General features: G+C 41.0%; 1 protein-coding gene and 1 long non-coding RNA gene across 16 annotated transcripts in view; one reads left to right on the forward strand and one right to left on the reverse strand.

Annotated features, from left to right (window-relative positions):
• The window catches only part of ZNF385D (zinc finger protein 385D), a 560232-nt gene that overhangs the window by 429285 nt on the left and 112439 nt on the right, over positions 1-18508 (forward strand). For all 15 annotated transcript variants that reach the window (XM_081164656.1, XM_081164666.1, XM_081164665.1 and 12 more), the window contains one exon: positions 2401-2543. In XM_081164656.1, the coding sequence (XP_081020782.1) occupies positions 2401-2543 (143 nt within the window). The remainder of the gene's footprint in view (positions 1-2400; positions 2544-18508) is intronic.
• Positions 2966-5283, reverse strand: LOC308570319. Its single transcript, XR_014001120.1, has 2 exons — positions 5152-5283; positions 2966-3462 (listed from the first exon to the last, which is right to left on the reverse strand). It is a non-coding gene; the product is annotated as an uncharacterized lncRNA (long non-coding RNA).

The following is an 18508-nucleotide window of genomic DNA, read 5'->3' on the forward strand; positions in this document are numbered from 1 at the left end:
TACTTCTGACTCCCCCAGGTCAATTTAGCCAATATTTAAGCAGCTGATAAATGACTGTCTGGTTGCCTAAGATGAGTGCTGACTTGTATTATTCTTTTATCACTTCCCCTCCCATAATGGCGCTCTTCTAAAGGTCGGATTCAATTTCCACTTTCACAAGTGTTGTAAATCACAAGAGATTCCATGGAAGTCAGTGTACAATGTGAAATAAATATGAGCCATAAATTGATATACTTGATTTATAAGACCAATGCTTCCCTTTCGCTAAACTTTTTTTTTGGTCAGGTGTTTTAGAGAGCAATTGAAAAGATGGGAAAAGCGTGTTGTCACATAATTTCGTTTCCAGCAGATTTCCTACCAAAAGTAGGAGAGTTGATAATTTGATATAGCAAGTTAATTCAATCATTTACTGTGAGCCTTCAATTAGATGTATTAAAATGCAACTCTGGTTAAGAGCTTTTCTGGCTGCAGTTAACACATTCGAAGTGAATCCATCCAATAATTTTATATAAGAATTGTAATTGGAAAAGAACCTCTTACCTTATATAAAGGAATCAAGTTTCTTACCTTCTATTCATTCTTTATCTTTCAGTGGAGTATTTGCAGGAGGGAGGAAAATGACCACTGCATTTTGTTTGTGGGGTGCTCTGTTTGTTTGTTTGTTTAGGTGGGGGGGGGGGTTGGACACTCCCCTGCCAGTTTTTGCAGTCTGCTACCCGCCTGTCAGATTAAGAGAATACAGGCATATTTTAAGAATTTCACAGGATTCAAAGAATCTTAATTAGCTGTGAATTGATGTTCTGGAACTATACCAAAAAACACAGGAGTCATTGTAAGCAGAGATAGGACTTGAATATTCCCAGCTTTCAGACAACTGAATATGTTGTGGTCTGTGATGCGGGCAAACCACAAGAAAAATTGAGGTCCATGTTTAGCAGTTGCCTGCTTATCAGTATGCAAAGGAATTGCTTCATTTCCATCTGGGTCCCAGGGAACGCTCAGAAGCAGCATTAGCAGGGGACACTAACTCACTGCAATTCTTGATCACCCTAATCTGTGACAATAGTCTATAGGGCTTCAGTTATACTGAAGAACTGTTTTGGACAGAATTTCAGAGAACAGCTCAACACCACATTTTGTTCCTTTTTAAGAGAGCAGGTTCTTACTCATTTCTTCAGGCTGCTTGGTAAGATTAGCCTTTAAAGTTCACTGTAAAGCCTCATAATTAGTTTGGAGAAATAACATTAGTTCATTTATTAAGAGCAAAGAGAAAACCTTTAAAAGTGTTCTAAACACAAATGTTCATTTTATTATTATTAAATACACAAAACCGAGAGGTCTTTCTTTCTGTTCATAATGGGACTTCTTTGTGGAAACAATAGAAAACTCAAGTTGCATATTATATTACTTTCCCATGCGGAATATATGCCAGAAGCCCCTTGAGTGTAAAAAAAAAAAGGGGGGGGGACAAGTGTTCAAACAAGAAATCCTAGACAAACTGCTTAAGGAGGGGTGATATGGAGCATAAAAGTATGGGAGATGTATTCAGTCTTTTCCTCACTCACTTCTCTCCTCCAACCCCACCTGTCTCCTAAGCTGTTTCCCCTTCTGCCATGGGGTCCTATATGTGTGTGTGGCTTTGTAAGACGAATCAGATGGTTATTTGGCTTCATTCTACCTTATTGGGTGCTTCATTAAGCACAGGCAGGCAAAAAGAGGAAGACAGTAACAGACCCTCCAAACGGTGGAGCGTATGGCAGGATGTCCCTGTTTTCATCGGAGAAAGGTTGAAGGGTATGCAGTAAGACATGGAATCATTTCTTAAAGACCCAAAGTGTGAGGTCCTCAAAGTTACACAACCATCTGTTTGGTGGTACCTTGGGTTACATATGCTTCAGGTTACAGACTCTGCTAACCCAGATATATTACCTCAGGTTAAGAACTTTGCTTCAGGCTGAGAACAGAAATCTCACGGCTGCAGCGGGAGGCCCCATTAGCTAAAGTGGTGCTTCAGGTTAAGAACAGTTTCAGGTTAAGTATGGACCTCCGGTACAAATTAAGTACTTAACCTGAGGTACCACTGTATTGTTGAACAGATTAGACTTGGGGGGGGGGGAATGGAAACCTGTGCTTCATGCCTTTGCCCAAGCTACGTTTTCCTCCGCAGAGAGTAGTGGCCCTTCAGCACAGTTGAAGAGCCTGGCAGGCTGTGTGTGTGTGTGTGTGTGTGTGTGTGTGTGTATTCCTGCTAGGCTGCCAAGCCAAAGAGACTGATGGCTGACATTCTTTACATGACTTAGTTTTAAGTGCCTGTTATCTACAATACAATGAAACCAGATTAAAAATCTATTATGTATGATTTCACTTTTTCTTCTTCTTTCCCCTCCTTTCTTTGTATAGGAGGTACATGCCAGAGCCCTGCTCTTCCAGCCCTGGTACGTCCTCCAGCCCCAGCCCTGCAGCCTCCGTTGGATATCAAACCCTTTCTTCCATTCCCTCTGGACACTGCAGCAGCTGTCAATCTCTTCCCCAACTTCAATGCAGTAAGTACTCTACTGCAGATGTCGTTTCCATCTTTTATGTCATCCATTGAACTTCTCATTTTTTTAAAAAAAATATATATTTCAAGCCAAAGAGATAATCAGTGCTCACACATACGCAGCTCCCACCCGTGGTTGTTTGACGTGCAACAGTTATAGGGTTCAGGGGGGCAAATCCCCTGGAGAATTAGCAAGAAAACAAACCCATACCACAGAAGAGTAATTTACTTCTAATTTGTATATGTCGGATTACTAATGGAAATTATTGGGGCTAATGAAAGAACATGTCCATTCCTGCATTTTCTAGTAATGAAATATGAATTAATATTTAACAGTGTTTGCTCATGGGTTCTAAGCAATTGCTCAGAATAAGTATTTAAATTATTTTTGCTGACAAATAATTAACACAGGCTGATTAATCCCTGAGTGATAGCATGCAAGTTTATTATTTCTAAAAATACAAAAACAAAGCACCTCTGACTGAGAATGCCAAGGGTCATTTTGTGTGTGTGTGTGTGTGCGCGCACACACACACGTGAAAAACAAAGGAATTAAGCTCTTTTCTAATAGAGCTGTTTCCAGCTTGCTAGAAATTAAAGACAAGAATGTAAATCAAGGTTGCAGGAAGTGCCTTCGTATTCCTGAAATTCAAACAAGTGTTCCAGCCCCTTGGGATCCGTTGCCAGCTGATGTTAGACAAGTCCCTAGGTTCTGATGTTTAGGTGGGCACTGAAGTCATTTTTCTATAAGATGACTTTCCCTGAAATGCTGTCCCAGTCTTTTTATGGAAAATTAACTGTACAATTGTAGAAATAGTTTTTTTTAGAGTGTTGGTGTTTTTAGATTATTGAGTCTGTATCTTTGTATTTTACCTAGTTGTGCACTTCCGTGGTAGCTTCTTTCTGTGGAGTAGTTGATAAATCTGAAAAATGAATAAAATGGAAACAGCTTCTCAGCTCTTATTAACAAAGGGGGGGGGGTTGTAACCAGAGTAGTATGAGTTTATCCTGAAAACCTGCCTGGGCAAGGTAGCTCTGTCTGATTTCAGCCAGTTACTCCCTCCTGCCTAGGGTTGCCATATGTCCGGAATTTCCCGGACATATCTGGAATATTGCTGTCTCTAGCAGCAGAAATTGGCAAAATGTTCCGTGTTTGAAATATGGTAACCCTACTCCTGCTGCCATTCCCCGTATCTCCCTTGGTGCAATTGTGGATGACTCCTTGACCCCCATGAGCAGATTGGGGACAGTATTCAGGGAGTCGCCTTGGGGAGATCTTTATGCAAATGATTGTCTGGATACAACCCAAAGTTTTTTTAAAAAAACCATATCCATTAATTGTACAAATAAAGTACTACAGTTTGCATACGCCCCATTCTTCGGCATAACAATGGTCTTAGGCTAGCAATAGATCCCTGGCACCAGGGTTCTTTTGGGTTCCGGCAATGCAAGGAGATTTCAATCTGTAACCCCACCTACCTTGAAGTAAGCCCCATTTTCAATAAACTTCTCAGCAGACATGGTTAGGCTTGAAGAAATAGATGGTACCCCATACTGCACCAAGTGGTGGTTGATATCCTTCTCCCCTATTAGTAGTAGGATTACACAGATAGAGAAAAAAGGAGTGTGTATGATGCAAAAGCTTATATATTTGTATTTGCCTTATAAATGCTTTTGTGCAATGAGTACATGAACTGATGTAAATATTTTTGTCAGCCTTTTGGTTGGGTTTAATTAAATAGCTCAGTTAGCTAATATAATAATGCAATATTCACTTTATCTTTGACATTATATAAGTTTTTAGGTATTTTCATCCTTGCTGTTTTTTAAAAAAATAGTTTTGTATAACACCCAGGCTGTACTTTTTCTTTCTTTCATCTTTTAGACACCATTCCACATTGGCTTTAATTTGCTGAGGTTTGATTTTTCGAGGCAAGGTTTAAGCTCTAGCTACATATTTTACATGGCTTTAAAAACACACCAAAAACTTCTATTTCTCTCTTTTTCTTATTCTGTTTTTATTACCAAAGCAGTCATGAGCAAAGCAAGGCAAAATGAGATACAAGTACTGATATTAGCAGGAGAACTGGCGTTATAAAGGTGTATGTAGGCAATGTGATATCCTGTGAATCAGCAATTTCGCAAAGGCTAGAAGTGCATTGTGGGTGGCATTGCTTGCAACTAATTCATAGTTGTCCAAATCAACGTTAAATGCCAAAGTTTTCTGTGCCATTATAATGAAGTATAACAATAATTTAACAGGAAGATATGTTTTGCAATAATTTAGAAAATTGGAGAGTTAAGAATAGAGAGACTGGGAGCATCAGCCCAAATCGGCTTCTCTGTGTCAGATTCTATCCTTCTTTCTCATAACCTGTAGAATCATTTCTCTTGTATCATGACATCAACATATGGTGATTGTCCACCCCCACTCTGCTTCAGAGGACGGTGTTGGCACAGGTGAGAAAGTCACATCACCTTGATGCCACGGAACAATGTAAATGTCACTACAAGTTACAGGGAGGTGGAGAGCACAACACATCATGAAAATTTTCTTTTCATTGGTTGCTCCATGTCTCCAGTGATGTATAGTGATGTTACATGCATACTACCTTAAGCTAAAGAGGAAGGGGAGCCACTGGACGATGTGACTGAAGCTGGCCTGCCTTCTCTGCTCCCAACCCATTATCATATCTAATACAGTGGAACCTCTACTCATGACCACAATCCATTCTGGTGGCCCGTGCTTACGAAACGGGTTGCTGGGAGAGGCGCCGTTGTGCGTAGGCACGGGCAGTGATTGCCTGCTTCTGCACATGTGCAAACGGCAATCGCTGCTTCTGCCCAGGCGCAAACTGTGATCGCAGCTCCTGCACATGCATGAATGGTGGCAAACCTGCCAGTTACTTTCAGGTTTGCTGTGGTCGCAACTTGGAACGTCCGAGAATGGAGGCTGTTGAAAGTAGAAGTTCTATTGTATCTAGAAACAGAGATTGTGCTGTGGATGACAAGCTACCTAAGTTTGCTGTTTTGCTATTTAGCCAAATACTCTTGTGTGAAATTCAATCACTTTGGGGATGGAGCTTCTGGGCTTCATCACACATGCCACAGTGTGTGTGTATATGCTTAGCAATGTGACCTTTGCATTCTGCTTCAGTTTTCTGACATGCCGTATCACACTTTGAGCTCCATTTGCCTCTTTGACCTATATAGTACTGAAACATAGGCCACACTGTGTTTCGATGCCCAAGCCTGTTAATGACATTTTGTAAACACATACATTGGCTAAGAAAGTCTAGTGTATTTCTGGAAGCTTCTGTAAGTTCATCCCAGCCTGAGAAATCTACGGAGACATGTCAAATTCACTAGAACATTATCAGCCTAAGGAAAGATAGGCTACAAATTAGATTTGACTTAACAGGACAGTTTGACAAGGACATACCTTTTAATGTCTCTGAAGAGAGTTTATACTCCTCAAACAGTGATTTTACATTTATTACATAGCTTCTGAGAATTTTCCTCTGTGTGTATGTGTGTTTCTTGCCAGATTGATCTGAGTAAATGTAACCATCCATTCTAATTTCCAGTGATAAATCCAAAATATACTGTAATATATAGGACTGTTCCACTCTGATATTCTGCACGTTCCAATGATAAATTAAAGAAAAATGCTGCAGTTTGCACTTGGCAAAGTTTCTTCATTTTCTAAAATGAAGTAAATGTGATCCAATGCAATCTGTGTCCTTTGATGTCTGAACTGCCTGTTTGTGTGGTAAAACGGTTAATAATAATAATAATAATAATAATAATAATAATAATAATGAAATATAATTTATTATTTATACCCTGCCCATCTGGCTGGGTTTCCCCAGCCACTCTGCATGGCTTCCAACAAAATATTTAAATTACCATGAAACATCAAACATTAAAAACTTCCCTAAACAGGGCTGCCTTCAGATGTCTTCTAAAAGTCAGGTGTTTATTTCCTTGACATCTGATGGGAGGCCGTTCCACAGGGTGGGCGCCACTACCGAGAAGGCCCTGGTTCCCTGTAACTTCGCTTCTCGCAGTGAGGGAGCTGCCAGAAGGCACTCAGAGCTTGTGAATTCAGTACATAGCAATAACGGCATATGGTCATCAGCCCACCACAAAGCATGAAATGCCACTTCCTGGCAGATGCAGATATTCCCTTTTTTTAATATGATATTTATTGAAAATTTTTTCGAATTACAAAAGAGAACAAAGCAGAAAAAGAAAAAGAAAAAACAAGAAAAAACAAACCACATCAAACAATACAAGTACAAAAAACAAAAATGCACCACAAACACTCAAAAACAAATCCATCATTCTCAAATCCTCAACTGTCATTACCTTCTTTCTTTGACCTCCTCCTCCTCCCTTTTTTGTATCCTGGTTGTTAATTGTCACAGCAAATCCTTTCCATATTTCATAATATTCTGTCATTACATTACCTTAATCTATTTTAATCTTATCTTACTATAAAAAACCTTAAAGCTTAAAACTTAAGTCTTATTTTTACCAACTTCTCATAACCATAATATTCTTACATAATTCTTTAAACATTTTTGCTAAAGCCAAGTAATTTCGTTCCAACGTTTTTCTAACATTCATCAATTTTATAAGACAATCCTAGTAATAAAAAGAAAATAAAAACAATCCAATCTTCATCCAACGTTCCTTCCTCCTGGTCCCGGGTTTTGTCAGTCCTATTTATCCCATCAATCTAGCGCATTAACCTGGCAATCTTGTATCCGAGGCCCTTAAGTCTCTTCCATGTCCCTTCCGCGGCTCGTCTTCATATTTATAGCTGTATTTTCCTTTGTCTCCTGCTCCTTTCACTCGTGGGAACTCCAGCTTAACAATGTTTTTGACCCTTCTCGACAAATCAGCCCCTTTTCCATAGTCCACACTAAACTCCATATGGTATTTAAGAACATGTTTCAAAGTCCCTCCAAAATTAAGAGCCCCCACAACCCTAAACATCTCACGGCCCATTGCCAGACTTGAAAAGTCCAAACATCCCTGCATAGGGGGGTCTATCCAACCCCCCATTTCCAAACCAGACCAAACTTTATCTTTCCAAATCTGGCTTTTTCCAAGTTCATTTGTCAAATCCAAAAGCTCATGATCCTGCTGGGCCACAGCTCCCTCCATCTCTGGCACCCCAGATTCAGCAACATCCTCTTCCCTCATCTGTTCTGTCAGGGCATACTCCTGATTTAATTCCTGGGTGGGCTCCATATAATTTCCCACTGCCTGTTCAAAATTTCTGATCACATCAGTCATCAAGTCCGTCTTCTCATGTAGCTGTTCCAGTAGGGCATTTGTTTTACAGAGAGCACACAACAGAGCTTCTGAATACATTGTCCTGCAAGGTCAGAGTCTATTCCCACGATTGTAATCAGTAACAGCTGCAAGCTGGTTACAGTTTCACAGTCTCCCTCTAGGGGGAAAACTTCTATTTGTTCTTTCTTTTAAAGACAAGTCTGACAACAAAGTTTCCTTTTTCAGATATTTTGTCAATATTTGTTCCTTTAAAATGCGAAGGGGAACAATGGAATCACTATGTTTCTCTTCTTTTAGCTATCTGTCAAAGATGTTTGTCTCTGGTCAATGAGCTTCAAAAAACATCAGTCCTGACACCCCGCTCCAGGATCAAGACGGTGGAAAGTTACTTTATTTTGCACTCACTTCTGCAGGTTTAAACAGTCCGGAAAAAAAATCCTCCCTCTTCTCCTGCTTCCGAAGTGGGTTCAACAATTTTAAATGATGAAAGTTAACCTTTTACAAGTGATTTTCTGCGCTCTAGTTTGCCATGTCTTTGCTTTAATCTATCTACAAAGAAACGGAAGGCTGACTTCCTGTTTAGACCTTCCTGTTTCAGTGCCAAATTGAAGTAAACTTTTAAGTCCAATTTTCCTTTCTGCTCGCAAGTCCTTATTTAAAGTCCAATTGTCCGAGATTTAAGTACTCACGGGTGATTATTTAAGAAGCCAAATTGTCCCAGGAAAAAGGCAGCGCTCTCCGGCAACGCCTGTGCAGCTTCACTCCACGGAAGAAGCAGTTGACTCTCAGCACCGCGCCACTTCCCCCTCTTCGCTCCGGAGCCCGTTAGTGGGTTCCTTTGCGGGTTGGGGGGGCGCTAAAGGTGCCCGCCGAGTCCCATGGTCACAGGCTTCATCCGCCTGTGATTTTTGAAAGGGTCCCCGCTTCACCGTAGCGGAAAAGACCCGTTTCGCTTGGAGCTAGTCCCTCCAGATCAGAGGGAGTCTGCCATTGCCGATGGTGCCACCCCGGAAGTCTCCCAGATGCAGATATTCCATTTAGACTGCATGTCATTGTGCTACCTTGCTAGTCTCATATAAGAGATGGAAGGTGGAAGTGAAAACCTTAGAGCCAAACTTGGCATGGTATGAAACACATCCCTGCTGCTGCATTTTATTTTTTTAAAAAATAAACATTTAATAAGTAGTAGTCATGGAGCTGATTTATTCCAGGGCTGGTAACACACGCGAAGGGAAGATTTAACCTGCTCTCCTGCAATCCCAGTTAGAACTGCCTTGTGATAGTTGCTGGTAGCTCTGGGAGACAAGCTCTCATTGTCACCAATGGAAGCTTCCTCTGCTCCAAGGGCCGACTGCAGCTGCAGGAGGGTGTTTCATTTGGACCTCTGCAGAGGCAGAAAGGATTTAAAAACCTTTCCCACTTTTACAATCCTGGTGAAAACCCACCATGCCTGCAACTTGGGTGTGGCAGGTATATGATGCAACAAGTAACCATCACGTTTAATTTGGTTGTTGGTGACCTGCCGTAATAGGGGTGAATGTGGTTGGGTGCAACTGTCATGTATTGTACCAAAAGCGGAGATGGATTTACGGTAGTGTGACCAGTTCTGCCACACTAGGTGCTGAGCCCATGAGGGCATTGCAGCTGTGATGTAGTGAATTGAGCACAATGGGAGGTGAGGGGGGGTGCCAAATTTTGGACTTGCACAGGGTGCTACTGAAATTCAAAAGACCAAAGTCCACCTCTAAAAGGTTTTTTCCCCCCAACTTCCTACTTATGTTGGGATGTTGTTTGCTCTTCAGGGTTCTGCTACTACTTTATTTTAAATTAAATACCCTTCAGATTTTAGGACTTAAGCGTGACCTTAAATGTCTTCAATAAAGACCTTGAAATATCTTAAAGGAAGAAAGAAATCCTGTCCGCATGTGATTTGTCCCTCATAAGATTTCTCATCCCTTTTGTTAGAACTACCAGTAGCTAAAGCTTCACCCAAGTAAGTTGCTGGGTAGATCCTATTACCAGGCCTGCTTATTTAGCAGGGTAACCCCTAGGGTCAAATTTTTATTTATCAAACTTTATTTATTCAGCTTTGACTTGCAACTATAGTGCTTTTCACTCTACCACAATACCACCACAATGTGATTGGTAGACTTTCTGACAAAGTTTCTAGGTACAACTGTGTGATGATTTTGGGGACAAACTAAATAAAATAAATGAAGGCCTTCTTTTAAAAAAATGTTTCTGCTTTGTCAAGCCTATTCAGGCATGTAATTTTATTACATGCAATTGTTTTAAAATTTCTGGTTTTGTGTATATTTTGAGGGGGGGGACCCAATGTCACATCAACTTGTTGTTAATGCTTGGTTTTATCGCTACTTAAAAATGAATATTTTAGATTGTTCTTCATAAACTGGTTTTCTGCACAGTAAGTGGTCTATAAAGTTTGTTAAATAAAAATAAACTGTCTAGAGAGGGGAATAACTTCCCTCCATTTTCCATGTATGGCATCTAGCAGGGTTGGAGCATAGAGAGTATTATAGATATCACAGCACTGCAAATAATTACCGGTAGTAGAAAGAGGAGTTTTTGTTTTACACAAAGTACTCTGTGCTGTGACAACTATGCAGAGACACTGTTATTGTTTTGGTGAATGTGATAATAGAGGGGGCAGGCATTTGGGCTAGAGGATCAGATCTACAGAGGAGGTGGCGACCACTGTTTTCACCCTTGATTCTGAAAATAATCAATGTCATGTGGGGGGAAACAACGGGCTAGCAAAATGTTTCTCTGGGGATAGTGCAAGCCAGGAGATTTCCTGCGCAGCAGCAACTGAGGTAACTTTCAATGATCTTGCCATCCGATTGCATTAAGTAGAGCTTTATGAAGCATTATATAAAAACAGCATGCTAATTAGCAATCTGGTTAGCGGAACATTTGTAGGTGCTATGCGCTTAATTGTGTAGTGTATGCGTACCCCCAAGTCATATTTAGAAAGAAATGTTAACAACTTAGCCATTTAAGCTGAAAACTGTAGACTGCTGTGAAAGCCCCAGAGAAGTTTCAGGTTCACGGGTTCAGTAAGAGTTTATCTAGTGGAAAAGAACAAACATTTTACTGATTCTACTTCTGAATGCGTTTATATGTACCCCACACAATTTTGTTTCCTAACTTTCATCATAACCTGTATATGTGTGTGTGTGTGTGTGTGTGTGTGTGTGTGTGTATCTCTATCTATATCTATCTATCTATTTATCTATCTATCTATATATTAGAGAGAGAGAATGGATGAGGTGGATTCATTTGCCAAGTACATTTTCAAGATGTTTTAACTCTCCAATGGTTTGACTTTGCCCTTGACAGCGCACTTTTCAATTGTCTCCCGAGACAGGCGGATGCCAATTTAATAGCTTACGCCTACATTACATTATAGCTGCAAAATCAGATAGTGCATAAAATGCAAATATTTTCCTAATTATAACAGTTAGAGTTAAAGTATCAAAGAAACCCATTTAAATGTATTTTCAGTTGTTGCTTCCCGATATAAATATTTTCACTAGAGAGAACATGCCCTTGTTTCTACTCCTTAATTTCCCAGTGGCTTTTGACACAATTGGCCATGATATCTTATTGGGCCATCTCTGTAGACCTCAAACTGGAGGCACCATGTTGCAGTGGTTTTGATCCTATCTCTGGGGCAGGTTTGAGAGACTGGCATTGTGGAGTTGCTGTTCAGTGGCAAGGCAGTGGAGTCCCACAGGATTCCATCTTGTTCCCAGTGCCGTTTAATGTCTGTATGAAGCTGCTGGGGTAGGTAATTTGGAATGAGATGGATGTCATCAATATGCAGAATGACACCCAGCTCTACTTCTCTGAATTACGGGGCTGAACAGTCTGCAGACCAGAACATGGATGCAGTGATGGGCTCAATAACGGCCAATAATGTGAAGCTGCATCCCAACATGACAAATCCTTTGAATTGGTACTTCCCAGGTAGTCAGGATGGACACTTTTTTGCCTGTTTTCAATGAACAGACATTTGCCTCTTTGCTTAGGCATTTCTACCACCAATTAGATTTTCCTACAGTAAATATTGGGACGCTCGTGGCACTGTGGTCTAAACCACTGAGCCTCTTGGGCTTGCTGATGGAAGGTTGGCAGTTTGAATCCCCGTGATGGAGTGAGCTTCCTTTGCTCTGTCCCAGCTCCTGCCAATCTAGCAGTTCGAAAGCATGCCAGCGCAAGTAGATAAATAGGTACTGCTGTGGCGGGAAGGTAAATGGTGTTTCCGTGCGCTCTGGTTTCCATCGCGTGTTCTGTTGCACCAGAAGCAGTTTAGTCATGCTGGCCACATGACCCAGAAAGCTGTTTGTGGACAAACGCCAGCTCTCTCGGCCTGAAAGTGAGATGAGTGCCGCAACCCCATAGTCTCCTTTGACTGGACTTAACCATCCAGGGGTCATTTACCTTTATCTTTATAGTAAATATTCGCGGAGAGGGCAGAGCTACATGTACACACTTTGTGCAGCATCAAAGCCCTGCTCTGTCTCAGCTTCTCCCTGCTGGGCAACTGGTGAGTGAGAGAGATCCCAAAGAGCCAGATGAAATTAGCCAGTATCTTAAGGTTACCAGACGTCCCCATTTCCCAGGGACAGTCCCCGGACTTACACATCAGTCCCCATACAAAATCCATTGAAGTTGGAAAGTGTCCCTGGATTCATTGAAAAAAATCTGGTAACCTTACATTGTCTGGGTTGTTACCTACCCCACCCCTGCCTTAGAACCAAATTCCATGTGATGCGCAGGAATTTCATGCAAGGTTTGAGGAAGCATGTTTAACCATTCTGTGGTTATCTTGCCAATAGAAATTCCCCCATCCCTTCCATGACTACTATTCCAAGTCTACTACTTGTTTCCCATAATACACTATTTAAACCAGTTAAAACAATTCACATCCGCAAGATACAGTGGTTCCAATATATATCACAGGATTAGTCTTACTGAAGTGATGTCACACAATCTTCTCAAATATGGAATCGTAGCTGAGGCCAAAGAAGTTTGTCCCTTCTGTGCATTTAATACAGCGGTACCTTGGGTTACATACGCTTCAGGTTACATACGCTTCAGGTTACACACTCCGCTAACCCAGAAATAGTGCTTCAGGTTAAGAACTTTGCTTCAGGATGAGAACAGAAATCGTGCCTTGGGGGCGCGGCGGCAGCAGGAGGCCCCATTAGCTAAAGTGGTGCTTCAGGTTAAGAACAGTTTCAGGTTAAGAACAGACCTCCAGAACGAATTAAGTTCTTAACCCGAGATACCACTGTAGTAGAAAATGGAGAAGATAGAACAGGTTGCTTAAGGGAAGGTTCAAGAGACTCCTTTACATTAGAAGGGGCTTAGTATATTTGATGAAATACTAAAAAGTTGGTGACCTCAGGCTGGGAAGAGGAAATACATTGGTAAATTCTCAGCTATGGGGTGCTGTAGAAGGGAAGAGTTAAAGGGGACCATTTATAGAAAGAGACTTGCATAGGAATGAGGAAATGCCTGGTCCTTTAATAAAAAAAAGAGAGAAACTGATAAATTGCTGAGTAACGGCTCATTTAGTCACTCTCATACTGGAGTCCTTACTGGCTAGATACTTTATCATTGTATGCTTATTGCTTTGTTAGCAGCAGACAACACGAGAGCCCAACTGATACAAGTGATATATTTCAATAGACCAGGATTGGTTGCTAGTGGTGTTGCTAAGTGGATTTTCAGCTGCACGTAGTATACTTCAAAGGAAGATGGCAGAAGAAGCTGGATGACTGCTTACTGGGATGGTATGGGGCAGGGCAGGGTGGCAGTGAGGCCAGCGCTGTGCAAGAGCACCAGCCGAAAGCACCAACCACTCCTAGAAGATGGTATTCAAATGTGTTCCCCCAGTGTTTTCTGGAATCAGACTGGACCAGAAACTTTATGGCTGACAAGTTGTAGTAAAATAAATTGAAGTAAAATTTGAAGGCTACACCTGATTTTCTTTGTCAAAAGACGTTGTGGGGCTTAGGGTGTTTACCTATTTTTATTTTATTTTATTTATTAAATTTGTTTACCATCCTATACCCGCATGTCTCAGGGCGGTTCACAGCATAAAATCGGCTTTAAAATATTTTTTTATAGCAGCAGAGAATGCCAGAGTGACATTGCAACAATGGCTTTCTGCTGTAGTGTTTACTCAGCTGTGGATTGGGAATCAGAAACCTGCAGTCCTCCACAAGCTGTTGGAGTACACCTTTCACCATTCCTGACTATGTTGTCTGGGGCTGTTGGGAGTCAAACAACATCTCAAGGGCCACATGTTCCCCATTACTCTTGCAGATGGATACTATGTGGTGGGAGGGCAGTAGAAAAACAGAAAATATTTACCCGGTACGTTCAACCATGGTTGCAGCAAGCAATAAAACAAGCAACTATCAGATTCTGGCTTAGACACGTTTATATGATTTCTGAGTTAACTGAAAGGAGGGAATAATATGACACTTCCCCTCAAGTAGGTGTAGTGTCCTTTAAAGTAGATGAGATTCTGCCAATGTTTTCTGGTTCCAGGAAGGAATGGCTGTGACAAAATGCAGCGTGGTGACTTCAATTTACTCTAAATCAGCATTTCTTTTTTATAGGTGTATGTGGTAATAGAAAATCATTGCCAATAATTTTTTAATCTGGAAGCAAAAAGCCCCAACCTCTGTGAGCTGAGGATCATTGGACCAAGGCTATAATTTTTATAGAGCTGTTACAGAGAATAGATATATTTTTACCTCTGAATGTTCCTTTTAAGGGGAAAGGAAAGGTTTAGAGGTCCCAGTGAGTTGGCTGGAGACTTTTTGTCTTTTTGATTAGCAAAGAAAGTCAAATCAAATCTTATTTTGCTGCATTCCTAGGCAGGTGCACCTCTATAACGTCAGATTATATTCCAAAAAGTTGGGAAATTTTTTGCTATTGGATCATGTACTCAGAGCTGGCCGTATTTTAAGAAAAAGCATCTTGCTTTACTTATGCTCGCTGTCTCTTATTACTTGTGGTTCTCCACAATTACCCAGGCAATTTAATAAAAGCTTACAGGATTATTTTAACAGGAAGTTAAGAAAAGGTTAGCAAAACAAAATGCTGTCATTTAAAACATTTTATTTAGCAATTCACTCAATGTGAATCAATCAAGATTAAAACTTTCAAGCATGTTTATTTTATTTTCAAAATAACTTTCACAGCAGGTTTTGAACTCAGTACTTTGTTACAGTTTCTGAACGACAACAACAACAAAAAGTTTGGAAAGTAAGATTAAAATTTAATAGAAGATAGCCCTTAGGTTTCTAGTGCTAGTTCAAATAATTCTGCTTATTGGGACTAGATGGAAATAAATCCGCTTACCCTATTATTTGCAAAGTTGTAGGGGGATATTGGGGAAGGTAAATGACAGATTAGTTTATGACTCCTCTCCAGCTCCTTCCTTCTGTATCTCAGTCTATGTGTGAGGGGGCTCGGGAGAGGGAGAATCAGTCAAGACACTAAATCTTTTCAAAAAAGAAAATGGGTTAAAAAATAAACAAAATGAAGACTTAAATTTCCTGGCCTCACCACAACCTCTGCTAGACCACCTCATCTTTACATATGCATGCCTACACAGGGGATAGTATCTGGTTAATGTGGTTCCTGGAAGATTGTGGGTGGGCTGAGGCATAGACGCTGGGGAAATGAGGCAAAAATGGCCTTGTTAATCTGACCTACTCTGGTCTACCACTGTAAAAAGGCCGATGTGGTTGTTGTTGTTGGTTGGTGTGTTTGTTTCTCATTTTCTTACTCTTCCTGGAATTGGTTGGGGACAAACGGGACTAAATCCCTGTCCAATATACACTGGACCACCAAGTCAGTACCTCTTGCCTTAATTTCTGATAACTGACCACCTGTGGACCTACGTAGAGCAGGTGGGCTTAGCCTCAGAGTTATATGCTTTGAATTGCTGAACATGAGGCTGCCTTTGAAGGCGGTTTGTAAAGTTGAGTTGGTACAGAATGCAGCAACTAGAAAACTTGGGGGAATACTCATGTACAGTGGTACCTCGGGTTAAGTATTTAATTCGTTCTGGAGGTCCATTCTTAACCTGAAACTGTTCTTAACCTGAAGCACTACTTTAGCTAATGGGGCCTCCTGCTGCCACCACACCGTTGGAGCATGATTTCTGTTTTTATCCTGAAGCAAAGTTCTTAACCCGAGGTACTATTTCTGGGTTAGCGGAGTTTGTAACCTGAAGCGTATGTAACCCGAGGTACCACTGTACTGCTTATATTAACTGCCTAGGTATTTCTACCCCAATTTCAGATGCTGATCTTGACCTCTAAAACCATGCACTTTACAGTCGGTGTGGCATAGTTGGGTAGTGTATTGGACTAAAACCCGGGAGACAGGGTTCAAATCACTACTTAGCTCATTGGATGAACTGTCTTTCAGTTTCTTGATAGTTTTATTTCTCTGACAAAAGGCCTTTTTCCTCTCTCATTCTCAGGACACTTTTCATTTTTCATTTTTATTTTTTTTTACATCTTCATAATTTGGCTATGTGTGTGGAGCTTACCTCCTCAATTCAAAGTGACTGAGGGTGGTGCGTGTGTTTCTTTCCATTTAGTCTTACTGTAAAGGCCTTCAGTAACTTGAGTAGGGGTGAAATGAATTGAAGGACTGTGGATTTAGACTTGGGCATGAGAAAGAATCATAGTCATATTTTATGTGTGTTTTTTAATATAAAAAAATTCTTAGAATTTATGCATAAGACTTCCAGTTATCTCTTCCTGCCTTCAACATGTGCTAGGAGGCATGGCACAATGGGAAGTGAGATTAACTAGCTCTCTGTAAGTTGTAGCATCCTGCACAATAATAGCACAATCACTTTCTGTGCACTGGATGTCCCTTGGGTGCTCGCTTTGCATGCAAAACGTTCTCACCGAGTTAATTAAATGAAGTGCTCTTCAGATTTGTCAAATCTTGATGAGTGAAAATGCTTAAAAATTTTTTAATAAAGCATTTAAGTAATGTTTTAATCAGCTGGAGTTTACAGCTTTTGTTTTAATAGTGCCTGGCTGGAAAAGATCAATGGTTATTTTATTCTGTAAAATCTTTACTGGATGGCATAATAAGCATCAGTCTTAAAATCTGCAGTTTAAATATGGATGGCGGTTATTAACCTGTTCTTTAAAAGCTGCAATTAGTCAAAAGCAACCGCTTAAAGAAATGACTAAATTACTCCAAGCAGAAAGGTTAAAAGAGTAAAAACTGGGGTGGGGGTGAGTGGGAAACCACAAAGTAGTTGTTGCTGAGACAAGCATGTGCACAGTCTATTTTTTATTTTTGTAAAAAAAACAAAGAAAAAAGTGGATGTTCTTTATGCTTTACAGTTTAATTTGTATAAATATAATTGTTTGTGGACTATAAATGTCCAGAGACTGCACAGAAATAGCTTAGGTGGCCACAGTTCCAGCTTGAACAGGGGTTGGTGGCAAGTCATTCAGGACCCTTCATATATACCAATTTCTCTGTGGCCGGGGGCAGTGGCGTAGCGTGGGTTGTCAGCACCCGGGGCAAGGCAAGTAATTTGCGCCCCCTAACCCGTGGATTTTAGCACTCGAGTGCGAGCGCGCCCCCCCCAGATGTTGCACCCGGTGCGGCCGGCCCCCCCTGCACCCCCCACGCTACGCCACTGGCCGGGGGAGGCCCAGGTTAAACGGGATACCATTCAGAAAACCTCTTTCATTGCATTCAGATGATTGTGCAAAACTCCAGGACTTCTCACTCTTGCTCATTTCACACAGGAAGTCCTTATTTTGTGTCAGATGCTAATATAAGAATATAAGAGCTAGCTGGATCATGTGGTCCGGCATGCTGTTTTCGCAGTGGCTGAACTTGCCCCTCTGTTTCAGGAGTGGCTTGTCAAAAGACGGGGTGGCATGTTTTCTGATTCTAAAGTTAAACTGTACAGTGGTACCTCGGGTTAAGTACTTAATTCATTCCGGAGGTCCGTTCTTAACCTGAAACTGTTCTTAACCTGAAGCACCACTTTAGCTGATGGGGCCTCCTGCTGCTGTCACGCCACCAGAGTACAATTTCTGTTCTCATCCTGAAGCAAAGTTCTTAACCTGAGGTAATATTTCTGGGTTAGCGGAGTCTGTAACCTGAAGCGTATGTAACCTGAAGCATATGTAACCTGAGGTACCACTGTACTTGAGATGCTCACTGCATTGTCCTCTGGTTTAGGGCTTATGTGATATCAAGGCCCTTTCAGCAGAAACCCTAAGTCCCAAAATCAAGCACACAGACTTTGGAGTTCTAATAAATAGCAAAGTAGATCCTGCAAGCCCAGAATCTGCCCACCTCTGAGAGAGAGATGCCTGAGATGTGCATCTCAAAATTACTTGAAATATTTAAGCGTCTTCTCTTCCCACTGGCATGATCCGTGGTTGTTTGAGTTCCTCAAGTGACACATCGTTAGGAACACATTCGTCTTGAGTCCCTTCCTGGTGTGAACTAAATAAAATATGTCTGTATTGTCTACCCTGCAGCGATCATATGTACACAGTGGGAGACAGACATATATAATAGAAGAGAAATTTAGAATTCCAGACCCTGTACAACTCAGTT

This window comes from Podarcis bocagei, assembly GCF_964188305.1.
Source record: "Podarcis bocagei genome assembly, chromosome: 12".
Taxonomy (NCBI): domain Eukaryota; kingdom Metazoa; phylum Chordata; class Lepidosauria; order Squamata; family Lacertidae; genus Podarcis; species Podarcis bocagei.